The 15,965-nt window shown below is 43.3% G+C and overlaps 1 protein-coding gene across 1 annotated transcript in view; it reads left to right on the plus strand.

Moving 5' to 3' along the window:
- Nucleotides 1–1,143: 1,143 nt before the first annotated feature.
- EZR (ezrin) overlaps nucleotides 1,144–15,965 on the plus strand; it is a 37,170-nt gene continuing 22,348 nt past the window's right edge. The window contains exon 1 of the mRNA XM_066545706.1: nucleotides 1,144–1,295. Coding sequence (XP_066401803.1) covers nucleotides 1,284–1,295 — 12 coding nt within the window. The 5' untranslated portion in view covers nucleotides 1,144–1,283. The remainder of the gene's footprint in view (nucleotides 1,296–15,965) is intronic.

Consider the following 15,965-nt stretch of genomic DNA (forward strand, 5'->3'; position numbering starts at 1 on the left):
TTTTGTCACCATCCCTTGATATTTCCCAGGCTCTCTCCTGCCCTATATATTTTCCATGTAATGGGTGTTATTCTCCTTGTTCTGTGCCTCCCTATTCCCATCCTATGTCCTATGCCAAACAGACAGACAGTGGTTGAAGTGGGGTGTTGCAGACAGGGGCTTGGGGACAGGCTGCACAATTTCCTCAATCTCACAGCTCAGCTACGTGCCATTGCTGGTGCAGTGGAAGAGCTGTGTCCTACAGGCCGCTCGTTGCCCATGACTATGTAAATCAATGTGCTCTTGTGACCAGCCAAGCAAGGAGATGCAGTGGGAGGCCAGCAGCTCCTGGCAGACGCTATCCACAAAAGTGCATTGCACTCATGGGTGAGGAGGGAGAAGGAACAAGGGGCAGAGACACAAACTTCGTTATCTGTGTGTGTTTATTCATTGTTACTCTACTTGCATGAACTTTTTTGGGCTTTACAAAAAGTCAGAACCATCTGAAGTATACTCTATAGTTTCTGAGCTTAGATGCATTTTCAAAGTTTTCTCTTTTGCTGACATTGCTGAAAATATGCTTTACTACACAAAGCAAGCCTGTGTTTTGTTAAGTAATCATATTTTCTGGCTTCGCACTTCAAGAAACACAGCAACTATTACAGGCTATCCTTAAGGCATCACCTCTGTGCTGGACGGACGCTTTCCCCGTGCCATCCACCGGCTTGGGAAGCGTCGACCCCGGCGCGGCCCCGGCAGGTGCAGGGCAGAGCAGGGCAGAGCAGAGCAGGGCAGGGCAGGGCAGGGCAGGGCAGGGCAGGGCGGCGGAGCCGGGGGTCTCCGGCGGGGCCGGGGCAGTGCTCGGAGGGGCCGCACAGGCCCCGCGGGGCCCGGCGGTGCCGGGAGTCGGGGTGGCGCCGCCCACGCCCGTCTCCCGCCCCTCACGGCGAGGGGCGAGGGGGCTGCCGGAGGCTGCGGGCCGCGGTGCCCCCTGCGCGCCGGGCACGTCGAAGCGAAGCCGGCGGGGGTGCCCCGCGGCTGGGCGAGGCCGGTGCCGCGCTCGGCAGGCGCCGCGGGGAGCGGCGGGCAATGGCCGGGGAGCGGTGAGTCACGGCCGGGCCCCACCTGCCGTACTTAACCCGCCGCCGGGCGGCCGGCGCCGCACTCGCGGGCTGCGCTGCCGCCGTGGCCGGGAGCGGCTCCTTCCTCCTGCACCTCCTCCGCACGGGGCGCTCGGCAGAGGCGAGGCAGGCGCTGCATGAACGTTTGTGTCGGGAGTAGCAGAAGCACCAGCAGCCCTCAAAATGCCGAAGCCGGTGAGCGGGGCGCGGTGGGAGGGAGGCGCTCCGCGGGGCCCCACCGGGGCCCGCCCGCCCGCTCGGCGCTGGGCGTCGGGGGCTTGTCCGAGCGCGGGCGCTCGGCGGGGCGGTCACCTCCGGGTGTCGCGGCGCGGGCTCTTGCCGGGCTGGAAGGGCTGAGTCCCGGTCCCTGCTCCCCGCGGCTGGACGGGGCGTTTGGACTCGAGCGCCCGGGGAAGTTATGCGCGGCGCCGGGAGGGAGCGGCGGGCACCCCGCGCGGGAGCCACATCAGCGGCTGCTCGGAGCGGGAGGGAGGGAGGGAGGGATCGCCAGGGCGGCTGCCGGCGGGCGCAGGGCCGCGGGCGGGACGGAGGATCTCGGGTGGGCTGCAGGATCTCCTCGCCGTCCCGCCGCCGGGAAAGGGAGCACGGAGCCCCGGATCCCCGTGCTCCAGAGATCAGGCGGTGGATTGCTCCTTGGTGGATTGTCTTGTGTAGCGCTTCCGTGCTAGACATGCACAGAGCTGCCGAGTAACTCTCGAAAGAAGAGCTTTCATCACGCTCCCGCTTAACGAGAAATGATACAACTGCGCCGGCTGCCATTTAGTATGCTTGTGGCCTATGCATTTATCTACAGGAAGCATGTATGCATCTTTAAACATAGGGAAAAGCTTGTTCCCTCCTTGTTTTGCGATCTAAAAACTAAATGCTAGGGACTCTTAATAAAAGTTCTCCACGCTGGTCTTTACCAGTCATTATCGAAGACCTGTTTCCTTTTTTGGTTGGATTTTTTTTTTTCAATTGAACGGTCTTTTTTATCCCTCCTTCTTTCTCTTGACACCACCACCTCCTCACCGCCTCCTTCTCCGACCTTCTAGTGGGTTTGTTTGTTTTATTTTAAAGTCTGCAGCTACTGTGCCGGTTAGAGACGGTAATTCCCTTGGGGAGCCAACTGCCTAATGCGGAGCTGTGAGCAGTCGTTGGAGCAGACGCACTTTTGAACTTTGAAGAGCATAATCAGAACAGATTGTTGTTACTATCTATTTTCAATAGAGGCAATATTTCTTAAATTGCAGTGCAGTGAAGGACTTGTGTGAGTATTAGCTCACTTAAATGAAATGTGAAATAAGAGCAAACAAGCTTATCTTTGGTAATAAGTAGTTGATGTTTTATCACCATAACGTTAAAGTTGAACTTTTTTTTTAAGTATTTAGGTTAACTTACATAGCAGTTTCTATAAACCTACCAAAAAAAAAATAAAAAAGCAAACCCAACAAAAGACAGAAACACTCCAAAACCAAACTGTGCTCGGTCCTAATAAATATTCAGTCTCTCTGGTTGTATTTCATCAGTAGGAGGTGATATATTGCTGCATATAATAACAACTAACTGAGAGGGCCCTTCTGTAACTGGGGAAGCAAATATATAATTTATAAAGTATGGATATAAAAGGTTATGTGTGAATAATCTCTTTCTGCCTTGTTAGCTGTTTGCTAATTACAGAGTGCTTTCTTGAAATATCCTGGTTAGAATAATCTGAAATCCTGGTTTAGGACTAAGTTGCACTGGAAGCCATGGATAGGTGTACAAAAACTCTTTAATCTCTTAAAAAAATACAGCTGTGTTTATCCTTTTGCTTGGCAGTGCTAGGTTTGTATTCCCTCGGAGATGGTGATTTTTCTTAGTTTCTTAGCTGAGTAGCCAGTGAATAACAAAGGTGGATGGTGTAAACCACCATCCACTGGGGAAGGACAGTAGTACTGTAAAGACTTCTGAGATGTGACCTACTGGCTGGGATTTATGGACAGGACTCTGTGTCAATACTTTGTAAATATAAGCCTTTTTCTTATTTAATCTGCTGTTCAGTGGGGCTAACTGCCACCTTATTGTAAATGGAAAAGAGGAATTTTGCAGAGGCTATTTTAGTAAAATACACTGTTCACTCTGTCTGCTTTAGACTGAGGCTGGATTTGGATCCTTCCCAACTCAGCTCATTTAATCTTAATACAGCTAAATAGGATTCGTGTCAGTTTGCATGGAGAGGGGATGTAAAGCTGTCACTCCAGAGGCAGAACGGCGCTCAGGACGAATGTGACAACAGCCTTTGGCATGTGTGAGGAATGATAGCACGACCTCTTGGGATGCACAGGGAAGCAGTGTTTTTCTGCTGGGTATTTAGCATAGATGCTAAATATTTATTACCTGTGCTTGTTTGCATGTGTCTTGTCTACATGGCATGAGTAAATACGGTGTTGCTTGGCAGACTTCATGCTGCTGTGTGAAGTCTCACACACTGGTCATCAGTTATTTACAGGTAAAGATTATGATGACAGAAATCAAAGTTTTGGCAACACCTTCCCCTCTGGTCCCTCCACCCACAACCCAATATGCTAAACCTTTATATGAAACTATTGTTTTAACAAAAATTATAAATGTGCCCACAAAACTTATGGATCATGTTTGTAATTTATTATTTCACAGTAAACAACTAGTGAATCCATTAACAGTAGGACATTAGTGATTTTGTATCTTGATTGAGTACCAAAGTGAAGTGCTAGAAAGCTGACTTCCCAAGTCTGTGGTAACATTTGGTCACAATTAGTTGTACCTGATGCATGTTTACCATGCTCAAATAAATTTTAGTAAAAGTCCAGAAAATAATACTGAAATAAGTATATTTGTTAATATAGATATGTGTTAATATGTAATTTAACACAGCCATTCTGCCATGTGTAACAGTTACAAAGTAATGAGGTCTCTCCAAGGTAAGCTATAAATATATAACCTATACCCAGTTCATGAGGGTTTATGCCTGGGAGTTCATCAACAGTTCAGATGCATGATTTCTATCTAGTCTGTACAGAGGTTCATTAGGCTTTACAGGTAGTGAATTATTTTGTAAGGAAATGCAAAAGGTGTCATCTTGTCCAAATCTTGCTGTGTTATCTGGAAACGAGTGAAATGCTAAATAAACTTACTTACTCAGCCTTGCTTCATTTCATTACTGGAGTGTCTGTGTGCTCTGTGCATTTTTCCTAGATTCATGGTTCTAGTTTATTCCTGGTGATGTTTTAGGTGGATTATATCCTTTTGCAAAACAAACCAATCTAATAAATTGTGGCTAGAACAGCATGGCTGCGGGCTAATGAACAGTGCTTACCGAAGGAGAAGGAAATGTGATCTTGAGTCTATAGAGTTGTTAATTTGATCTGATCTAATAGCATTCTTGGTTACTTTATCGAAGGTGGATTTTTTTGTTTGGTTGGTTTGGGTTTTTTTGTTTCCTCTTGGAGGGAAAAAACAAAATGTAAAGCTTCACAAGAAATTAAGTTAGCTTTGCAGCATAGCATTTGATTGATGTGGTGTCACACAAGAACTTTTAATACTTGTGTGAATATGTACAAAACTGTGTAAAGAGAGGACAGCAGTAAATGCAGTCTAGCAGCTTTTGGTCCTAAAGAGAAAATACAAGTGAATAATATCCAGAGGCACCTTTTTTTAGTACCTTTATTAATGGCCTGTGGTCAGAAAGCTGAACATAGTAATGAAATCTGTTCATGTCATGCTGCTGGGGGGAAGCATTATTGATGCAGAGGGCCAACATATGAAGGGGATTAAAGGACTGGGTAATAAGCTCCCTTTGTATAAAGTTAAACTTGGAGGGGTGGGGAAAGAATTCTAGGTTAGAAGGAGATGGATTAATCAGTAGTATAACTGTCCTGTTGTGCATGTCATCTGCAATGTGTAGGGCTTCTCCAACAGAAGGCATGAATAGAAGGTTCTAGTAAGAGCTTTCCTTTAATGTAGGTACTTACCTGTGCCCAAGACAGACGAATTCAAAGCAAAACCTAGAGAGTGGGTTTGGGATGACCACAGACAAAATTCCATCTTAAGATAAGAGGGTGCTTGGCTATTTCAGCCTGGTAGAATTCAAGGAGTTATCTCTTCCTTCACCTGTGTAGTAAAATGTAAGGAATTTAAATGCCAAAGAGGAGAAAGAATTGCTTTAAGCACAATTTGTGATTTAAGAGACTTTAAACTTTTAGAACAATTAAGCATGTATGGGAGGGGGAGGGGGTTGTGAGTGGGTAGAATTTTTTTTTTCCCCTTCCTTGTTGATCTTATTAGAAGACTATTCCAAGACCTAACATCCTCAAGATAAAATTTGACAGTACACAATTTAATGCTGCTGCCTGTAGGAGTGTGGAACTGGAACTGATGTCTCAAAAGGTTTTTCCCAGCCCTGTGTTGTTAATAATGGGCTGGTGTGTGCTAGGCATGAAGTGGTTAGACAAGTCCTCCATACCTGTTTGATGTTGAATATACATGCGTGCTGTCTTCAAGTTGTTTTTTTCAAAACACAGGTCTTCTGCCAAACCTTTATCTGTCTGAGAGCAGACTATGGCATTAAAATTTAACAAGTTTTTTGATAAGCCAGCCAAAAAAATATGCAAGTATAGTGACAGGAATTTATTTCTAAATATAAATAATTAATATTATTAATTGTTTGACGATATTCTAAATTTTTTCTTCACTATGTGTCTTCTAACTACACATAGTGGCTTTATCTCAGAGCTCTTTACAGCAGATTCCTGTAAGTGGACTGAAATAAAAATACTTTTTAATGTCTTTAAGTGTTCACAATCAACTAAAATACTCTCAGCTTATGGATGGCTATAGATTTAGTCAAGAATAAAATATTACCCTTGTAAGCACCAATTGCAGTCCATCATGTGATACAGTGTATGGTGTATTTGATACCAGGAGGTGTATACTCACTTGGGGCAAAATGGAAACCCAAGGAAGCTTCCATTTGCCAAATGCCAGAACTCCCTTTCATTTGCCAAATGTGTCACTCACTGCTGCAAAAGAAAGGTGGAGGATTCTATGAGTAGTAAATTTAAGGAGATGAATAAAGTTATAAGAGAATGAGTTCACAGTTTGCCAAAACCTTTATTTACTGTGTAAGCTGAGTAAGCATTTCCGAGGGCAGTTTGTTGTGGGATGTTAGCTGCTACAGAGAAACCAAGGGTGTTAACTGTTATGTTAGTCGCTAATTAAAGAATTTCTTAACCTTCTTAAAGGTCAAAAGGAGGGAGATAAGCCTTCCTGTTCTGTTCTCTTCCTCCACCCACATGAACATCTTCCTTTGTCCATGAAAAAAAGCTGTGATATGTCAGGACTTTTTGAGAATAAGACTTCTTGATGACCACTGAAGATTCCCACATCAGTGTCATTCTTGTTTGGCACCCTGTGCCCAGAGAGCTTTACATGCACTGTAAATCCCATAATCACTCGATTGACCTTGATGGAAGGCAGTGCTGCCCAGGATCACTGAACCACGCTGCACACTGTTAAGTAATGTGCTTTAGCTTTTAGCTGTGTTGTGTGCTTGCTTCGAAGCCTGGTTTCTGCAACAGGTAACATTTACCCTGTGAGCAGAGAAGTACGAAGAACAGCAGTGTATGCACCTAGGAGAGGGGGAAATTGTTCCTATATGAGGCTGGAAACAAAGCATAGCTCAGTGTAACAACTAACCTTGCTGCCTCCATATTGCTCATCTGTTCAGATCCAGATTTTGTTTCTCTTTCTAGTTCCTACTTCATAGTGGGGAAATTCACTTGCCTTCTCTGCATCCCCTCTCATCTTTGAGGTGCTCAGCTGAGGCTGATGGACACCTCATAGTAGCAGCTGTCCATTAAGGAAAAATCCTGACTCCAAGAATTAACATGCAGGACTCTGCTTTCTAATTAAGTTAGAAAAACTCTTGCTGATGACCATGGACTTGGATTTGGCTACCTACTGCGTAGGCTTAGTGGAAGAGATGCTAACTCCCCTACACAAGGCCTGCAGCCTTTTGCTTTCTTTGAGAGGGGAGTGTGTGATTGCCCTGTTTGATTTGTGTGCATTTACTTCTCCCTCTCATGAGCAAGTGCTGTAGCTATTGTGTAAAACTCTGAGGTGTTACTATCACCATCTCTTCTTTTCTTGTTTTTGCTTGAAGAAGTCCATGCTTGCTGTAGTTGTTCTAACTAACCTCAGTGTGAAGTGAGTGTGAGAGAGAATTCTCTGGGGATGAGTGGATGGATGTCCTGTTGCTGAATCTTGAGCAGGCTTACAAAACTCTAGAGTGGCTCATTCTGCCAAGAGACCACTGCTGTGTAGATGCAGAGAGCAGGTCTGAGAGCTCTCTGCTACCTGAAGAAGCAGAGACTAAAAAAATCTCACTTTTTAACCCAGGCACCTGAATTTAGCCTGTGTAGCCCAGTAGATGACTTCAAGCCTGTACTGTAAGTTCTGGTCTTCAGAGTTATTTGTGGGAGCTAAAGTTGTTCTTCAACACCTAGCTGAGTACACTTAGCTGGCTTAACTTTTTGTCTCTGTAGAGATAAGTGATTGTGCAGAGTTCCTGCTGCACAAACTGTGGTGTGTGGTGGGGTGATTTGCATAATTGATACTCGGTGATCTCAGTGTGGGGGCGAATAGATCTTCCTCCATAACAACTGTCACAGCTGTGCAGACAAACTCTTGAAAGGTACTTTATCTGCTGTCACTGTGCTCAAGGTACACTTTGGGAACCACTGGAGCGTATTTGTTTGCCATCACACATCGATAGTGAGGGGAGTGGGAAGAGTTTCATCTCAGAAGCCCTTAAGCTGTTTTATGGGTTACGAAGGGGTACTTTGGTCCTTTGCCAGTCCTTGCAATTACTTTTCCTTTATGATTTGTAACTGCTCAAGAGCAATACCTTTGTGCTTAGGTGACATTCCAGGACTTGCCATGACCTACCTTTATCTGGGAGCAAACAGTACCTGTTGCATGCTGTTTGAAGTACCAGCTTGAGAAGTGGAAGCATTGTAGTGTATTGCACATGGATCAGATTATCGAGCTGTCAGAGGTGATCACATCACATAACCCCACTAAGAAATTTCACAGATGACATGAAGTGTGTTCCACTGAAGTCCCTGAGTAAAATCAAAGAGGCTGATATGGAACAGGTAAAACAGAAGGGTGGAATATCAAACAAGAATCTCTCTGACAAAAGGATTTGTATCTAGAATGCAGAATGAACAAACATCATTACTGGGCCTTGTGAGACTTGTTGCACTGCTATTTCTCCCTAAGTAAATGGAGTTCATTCTCCTTCTGCACTTTGATGTCTATATGAACATGGCTGGCCTTGTAGGTCAGGCAGAAGCCCTTGTAGCCTAATAGTACACCTCTGATGTTGGCCAAAAGCTGATGCCTGAGGAAGAGTATTTCAAAGATATGCACTGTTGCTTTCCTCTGAGGTATTGGAGGTTGAAAAGTCCTATATAATGAGTTACTAAATGGATTTCTGTGAACTTGTCCAGTCTTGCTTTAAAACCCTGTGAACTCCAGCATCCATAGTATACTTTAACAAAGGCTGTGTTAGATAACCTTCACATTGTTTGTAAAGTTATCTACAAACCTCTTTGCTACAGTGCTACATGAACACATGTTCCTTGTCTAGTCTGTTCATGTAGCTCAGGAGTTTATATGCTCTTATGTCCTTGCCTCAGTTAATTTTCTTCCAAACTGAGAAGTCCTAGCTAGCTTAGTTGATCCTTGCATGGTAATTATTTGAGCATCCTTGATCTTCTTCCAGTTCACATCTGATGAAAATATGGCTTTGCACCCTGTAACGTCTCTATCTGGGAAGAGTACAGTTACTGAGAATATTTCTCCAGTAATTGTTTCTTGGATGCCTTAAACTCCCAGGTCATAGTCCTGTGAGAGAGTAAGTCACAGGTAATCCTTGTGTTCACTCAGCCCACCCTGTTCCATTGTAATGTGCTGCTCTTCCACCCCAGAAGAACAACCACCACAGGGTCTATTGAAAGTGTTGGGAGCTGTGTGCTGTCAGGCTGTGTTGCTGCTGTCAGTCTTCTGACTCTGTAATGGCACTGGGTTTTCCGTGCACATTGCCCTCTAGAACATAGATCTCTGCATAAGCATTGGAATAAAAGGCACTAGTACTGGTGCCTTGGATTCAGGGGAAGCGCTAAGGCTATTGTGGCTTTTATTTAGATTATTCACAGCTTCAGATCCTGCCCTGGTTGTTGTGAGTTTGTACTGTGGAGTTCACCGTTTGCAGAAATTGTTGTGCGTTTGTTGCACCCAAGTGAAAAAGCCAAGCAGAGGCATAAAATGATGTTTGTGTTCCAGATCAAGACTGTAAGATAGTAATTTTTTTTTCTATTTTCTCAAGGGATTGCAGAAGGATGGAATCCCCTTTATGTAGTGTAAATATTGGAGATGTTAAATTATTTAGAAGACTCTGCAATTATGATAAAACTTGATAAAATCTGTATTATCTGCACTTGGCCCCACGCTTATATTTCTGATGGAAGACAGCAGAAGATCTGATCCATTCTGGATTCTGAGCAACTTCTTGAAATAAAGCTTATTTGAGGATTGTTTATGGGACTTGCTGTAAACTTCATGTGTGAAGCCTTAGTCTCACAACTTCATTATGTTTAATTAGATGCAACAGCTGTCATGATAAAACAGTCTGTGTATGCAGGAGTTTGATCCAGTGGCCTCTAGCTTTTCTCTGTATTTATTCTTTATGTACAAAGGAGCTATTGTTGCTGCACTCTGTGTTCCTAAATCCATCCTAGCATCCATTGAGGGCAAGTGACACATCCAGGCAGTGGTGCTATGTTGGGCCTGTTGTCACTGGCTGTGTGTTCCTCCTTTAAAGAGCAGACTGCTGCTTGTACACAGATATTCTGAAAATGCTAATGGAGTATTATACAGCATCAGAGAGTCTTTAAAGTGAACATTAATGTATTTCAATGAAACACCATAAGCCCTCCTACTTCTTCATAATATTGTGTTCAAAGTAAATCATTCTTACATCCCTCACATAGAGTGAGGGCAAGTGTTTTGCATGAAAAACACCTGGGCTCCTTGAGTGTACAGGGCTTTGTTCAAGGGCAGTATCCTGGAGCCTTTCAGACTTACTCTGCGTTGCTTTATGTCTTGCCAGAACATAGAGCTGTGCCTAGAGAATTTTGCATTTAAAAAAAATAATTGAATTTTAAAGTTTTAGATAGGCCTCTGTCTCTCAGCTTTTCAACTTGTTCCTGGCTTGAGATGGAATGATGCTGTTTGCTCGTTAGGAAAGAGCTGGGGGGAATCTTCAGTGACTGGAGAAAGATTCTTAAATTTATTTTTTTTTCTTTCTGGGTAGAGTGTTTGCTTGGTTTTACTGTTTCACTGAGCAGTTATTGTTAACTGTACAGGCCTGACCAGAGGTGGAGAATGCTGGAAGTCTGTCTGGGGCCTAGGCATTTGGGAGCCAGGGCTATCAGAGATGTACTGTCACTTGCACTTGCCACACCTGCATGAAATCTTCATGATCCTTTGGCATGCAAAGTGTCTTTGCTTGACCTAAGATAAAGAACTGAATTGCAGCCATTGCTTCTTCTTGGTTTTTCACGAAGATGCCTACTATGCAGTTATTACTTGCTGACAGAGGAGATAGTAGGCCTTCATTAAGGGAACTGAGATAGGCATGTAATTTAGTTTGGCATCTTCTGCACATCTAAACTTAAAAAAGTTTGAATTTGCCTTGTAGGATTATGTTCATGTTTAATTATAAGGACAGTTTCATGCTATATTACAAAGAAGAGTTAAGTGGCATGGCTGCAATACTGAACTCATGGATTTGCTGTCTTGTGACCTGTTTGTATGTGTAGGCAGGAGGGGGAAGTTCATTCTGAAAATTCTACCACCTTGTTAAAACTGGAATTTCTGGATGACTCCCCACATCTGGGTATTGAAGGTTGTCCTGCTCACATGAACCCCCCTCCCTCCACTTCATCCAGAAGTCTAGCTTTCACATTTCACTCCAAAGTTTTTCTTGGCTTCCCCTCAAAGTACTTTATTTCTCTTCCGAAAAACTGCCGCAAAAGAAGTTGCAGTTTTCACCATACATGAGAGCAAATACCTGGGCTCCTATTGCCTTGACTAAACTTAAGAAATTTCAGTTAATTATAATTGATATAGGTATTGCTCCTTAAATACTGAGGACTAGTACCCCCAAAAATATGATTCTGCAAGCTGCTGCATTAAAGCTGACTAGTAGTTAAGGCTTACAACAGTACTGGACAATTTTAAAGTAACTACTAGATTCTAGATTATTATATATAATTCAATTGAACCTCAGTGGTATTTCTCCCTCTCCTGGGAAGGTAAGCAAGGTTTTGAGGAACAAAGACCAGCCTACTCGGCTCTAATTTTACCTGTTGCAAATGCAGCAATACCTAACTGCTTCATAGACTCTGAGGAATTCCATTGGAACGTGACTTAATGTTCCCATTTATTTGCAATGAGGAAGCAATGTTTAACACAATGAGATCTGAAATGGAACACGTCCTTCAGTTCACAGAGGGGTATTTTGATTTAGCATGGTATGCTGGGAAACTGGGTCGGTCAAATGGGTGCAACCAGCCTGCCTTGTCAGCCAGGGGGAGGCCAGTGAGGCCGTCTGCAATTCACATTTTGTGAGCTGCTGAGGCTCTCTTCTTCCTTGTCAGCAAACTGCTCCCCAGTGTGCAGGGGAAGGCTCATGGCTGCTGCGCTGTGCTGCCACTGCCCTCTCTGAAATGCTCTGTGTGAGGCAGGCACTGCACGAAAGGTTCTGCCATGGGAGCAGGGGGAGGAGCCTGTAAAAGGTTTTCTTCATTGCTGGGCTGTGCAGTTCTTCCCCATTCTCATAGGAACCAGATTCTCCTTCCCCCAGAAGAGAAATGGTGGGTCTGTCATTTGCCTTCTCATTTCAGGTTCTTGGACATCCTTTAAATCATAAAAGTGTAGCACTGGGGAGGACTTGGACCTGTGTTTTCTGAAGGCTGCATGGAAGTGGCTACATAATATCATAATGTTTTACCACTCCAGCAATTATTGTTTCTTGTCATGTTACCCAGCCTGCAATAAGAGGGCTTTTTGCTGGTTTCCTCCATGTGGGTTTAGAAGTTTTTATAGTCTTCTATATAAAACATGTCATGTTTCAGACAACTCCCATTTGGAAAGGGATCACTGACATGTTTAAAAATAAAATCTAGTTTGAAACAGACAGAAAACCCCCACAAACAAATAAAAAGCCCTAAACACACACAGATTGAAAAAACCCCAACTGGCAACCAACCCAGAAACACTTGACCTGTAGGTCAGTCTAGACTTTCCTTGATTAACTTGCCCCCTTACAAAAGAAGCATTCAGATTTGGGTGACAGCATTCCATCTAGCAAGTCATCGAGGCAGGCAGAACAGAATAGTCACCTGCTGTAATGCTTCCGGTGACAAATACACTCAAGAATGTAATTTTCCTCTCTATGTAATAGTATCACACCAGGAAATGTGGTGTTTTTCTGGGGATTATAAACCACATCCTTCTCTACAGTCCTGCTGTAGCCCATTGTTTGCAAGCCTGTAATTTGTTCATCTCTGCCTCTTCTCCATTCTCACCTCTCCAAGTGTAACACTTGCAGCTATTTTTCAGACCTACCAACATCCTTGAATTCCAGTGCTGTCGTTCCAAAAGACTTATTTTTTCTTGACTAGGTGCTGTTCATGATCTTGTAAGTGCACTCCATCTTCCAGGGATTGTGAGAAATCTTTGTTTTCTTCTTCCCTCTATCCCACCACACTCACATCCCCTTTTCAAGACCTTGACTTGACATGAAAAGGTCAGAATATGTGTCCCTGCTGTAGTTCCAGCAAGATGAAGGTGCTGAGCCCAGCTGACAGGGAAGCTGGATTTTGGCAATCCTGCAGCAGCAAATGGAATTGACCACTTGCTTGATATTCATGACATTTGTCTCCTGCTCTGAAAGAAGCTATGGAGAATGTAGGTGCACAGCTTGTCATTTGGTTGTAATTTCACATGGCTCAGATTTGTTGTATGTCTAGTCTATGTTGTGTGGCACCACATCAAATATGTTATTAGATTATATTTGATCCATCAGACAGGTTATTCTGTCAGAGAAGAAACAGAGTTGTCTCCAGGTGTTGTGTTCTTGATATGCTGGCGTTCGTAAAGTACATTCTTAAGAAGTATACCATAAATTGAACTAATATTTCTGCAGTTGCTTCTGTGTTATTTGTGCTACTTACCTTCTCAGAGTTGTCTTCTCTGCACAGTCTCTAAACCATTACCTGTTGACTTAAGTAACTTGTGGAGGACAGAGAAATGCAGATACTGAAGAGTCAGCAGATCAGCTCTGAGCTCTGAAGCTCCTAAGATTTTTCTCCTTCCTCAAAGTTGAAAATTTTCCCATAACAGTTTCCAGGAGCTGGGACAACAGTTACTCCATCAGTTAGGACAATATCTTTCTTTGTTATTGGACCTGGAACCAGTGAGCACTACTGAATGGAATGTGGAAGAATAGAGAGCAGTTTCATTGCCCATCTGATGTTGCTGCATGAAGTTGTTTTTCCTATTACCAGATACTTAATCACTCCACGAGTCTGTGAACAGCTCTGGTTGCTAAGGTCAAAATGAGATTACTTTGTCCTTGCAGATGCATTGCAGCCCAGGCCAAGAAGCTTGCCTGTTATTTGTTCCATTAGTAGTTGCTGCTTGCCTGGTGAAAGAGTAGACCTGCAGAAGTGAGGAGTAATGCTACTACTTTCTTAATACTATTATTAATGCCACTGCATCCTCTTTGTTAAGACTTCTTTATTTCTTCAGCACAAGCAAGTCCGTATCCACACAGTCAGTGTGTGTGCAAAAAGGCTTAACAGCTCTGCACACTGTGTTTCATAGAATGTGCTGTGCTGTGCAGTACAGCAGTTCCAAATGTGGCTGATTTGCTTCAATGTACCAGTGACTCCTGGGATTTCCAGACATCCAGTGACTGAAGAAACAAGGCATGTCTATCTAGGTTTCTCCACTGCCAATTGCCACCATTTGGAAAGATACAGTGCTTGGAAACCTGCTGTTTAGGAGACTCTAGTCTTTCTTCCTCCTTGGAAAGAGGGAGAAAACATTCCTGAGCATTGTCTAAGGCATTTAGACCTGCCTAATGATAATGATAAGTGACACAGTTAAGTACCGGTTTGTCCTGTGTTAATGGGTAAAAGTTGGTATTTAGTGCCCTTTATCATATGTATTTACTGAAATTAAATTGTATGGTCTTATTTAAATGACTTGCACAACTTCGTGGTTTCACTGAACTATTTTATTATGCAAGTGAACTATTCGATTACATGCATCAGGGTGCAAAATATCCACAATAGCATAGTGTGTCTGAGAGCTGTGGGGTTTTTATCCTCTTCTCCCTGCCCTTTTCCCTTTAGTGTGGGGTGTTTTTCAGTGGAGCTGCACTATCAGCAGAGGTATGGTTAACTTCAAAGATACCATGTTGCGTGAAATCATATACTGCTTCTGCACCAAGGTGCTCAAGAATCCAATGTTTGAACACACAGCTGTAGTTTTTTCTGTGTCCAACACACCTGAAAATTGGGTGTTTGTGAGAGGATGGGGTTGAAGAGGCAATGTCTTCTTGGGTTCCTATCTAGGTCTTGATTCTTCCACAGACATGTTACCACTTAGCTGCTTGGCAATGTGTTGCCTCCTTAAGAGAGTGTTTTCTGAATGTTTTTCAGAGGGCACTTTAATTTCTCAAATCCCTCTACTGATGTGCATGGACTCTGAAAGGCTGCACCTGCCCCACAGATTGACCTACTGACTTAGCATTAGAAAAGATGTTGTTTTATCGACAACAAAAGAAACAAATGCATGACTTAAGGGCATTGCTAAAGCACAGAAGATTCCATTCTAACTACCATTGCTTTCCATAGTGTTACAATCATTTAAACTGTACTCTGAAGTTCTCTGTAGCTCTGGCCTTCATCTTCTATTCTCTTGTTGGAGTTGGTAAGGTAGCTAACACTTTACAGTCCAGTATGATGTCATGGACCCTGGTGTTCAGTCTTTCAGTGTACTAAATTCTTCAGCTTCATGGAGAGTTTTTCATTTTAATGCAGATGGCATTGCCTTTTCAACAGTGTGCTTTTGTCCTTCTGGATCAAATTTGTTAGCAATTTTATGCATCCTAAGACAGGAGAAGAGGAAAAACTTGTGTTCTGTAGTGTTTCTTTATACACAAGGAAACCTTAAGGGCCCTATTTGTCATTTTAGGTGTGTTAGCCTCAGACATAAAAGTAGAATTATTTAATAGTTTAGGTTGGAAAGGACCTTAAATATAATCTATTTCCAACCCCCAGAATAATGAAGTGTTATGACATTGGCCTATCAAGAAAGAAGTTACATCTTACTGTCCAGGATTTTTAGTGTGTTTTGTGCATAAAAGCACATATTTTTTAATATAATCCTTATTTCGTGTATTACAGCTGTTCTCTTCTCTCCACACCCTTGTGCTCTTAAAAATGAAAAGCTTCTTTCATTTTGGTTATGGCTTCAGCATTGTCCTGGATTACTGCCAGGATTTGGTAGGATCTTATAAAGGACATGCCTTGCCTAGACAGGGTGAGCAGGACTTCACTTGTGAAAGTTGTCCGAGCTGTGTCTTCCTCTTTTTGTTGCTCATGGAAATGAGTTTGAGTTCTTGGTTGTTTTCCTCCCCAACAATACCTGAATTGGTTAGCACATTAGGTGTTGATTTAATTCATCTTGGCGCCGTGGGGAGTTCCA

This window comes from Molothrus aeneus, chromosome 3 (assembly GCF_037042795.1).
Source record: "Molothrus aeneus isolate 106 chromosome 3, BPBGC_Maene_1.0, whole genome shotgun sequence".
In the NCBI taxonomy this organism is placed as follows: Eukaryota; Metazoa; Chordata; class Aves; order Passeriformes; family Icteridae; genus Molothrus; species Molothrus aeneus.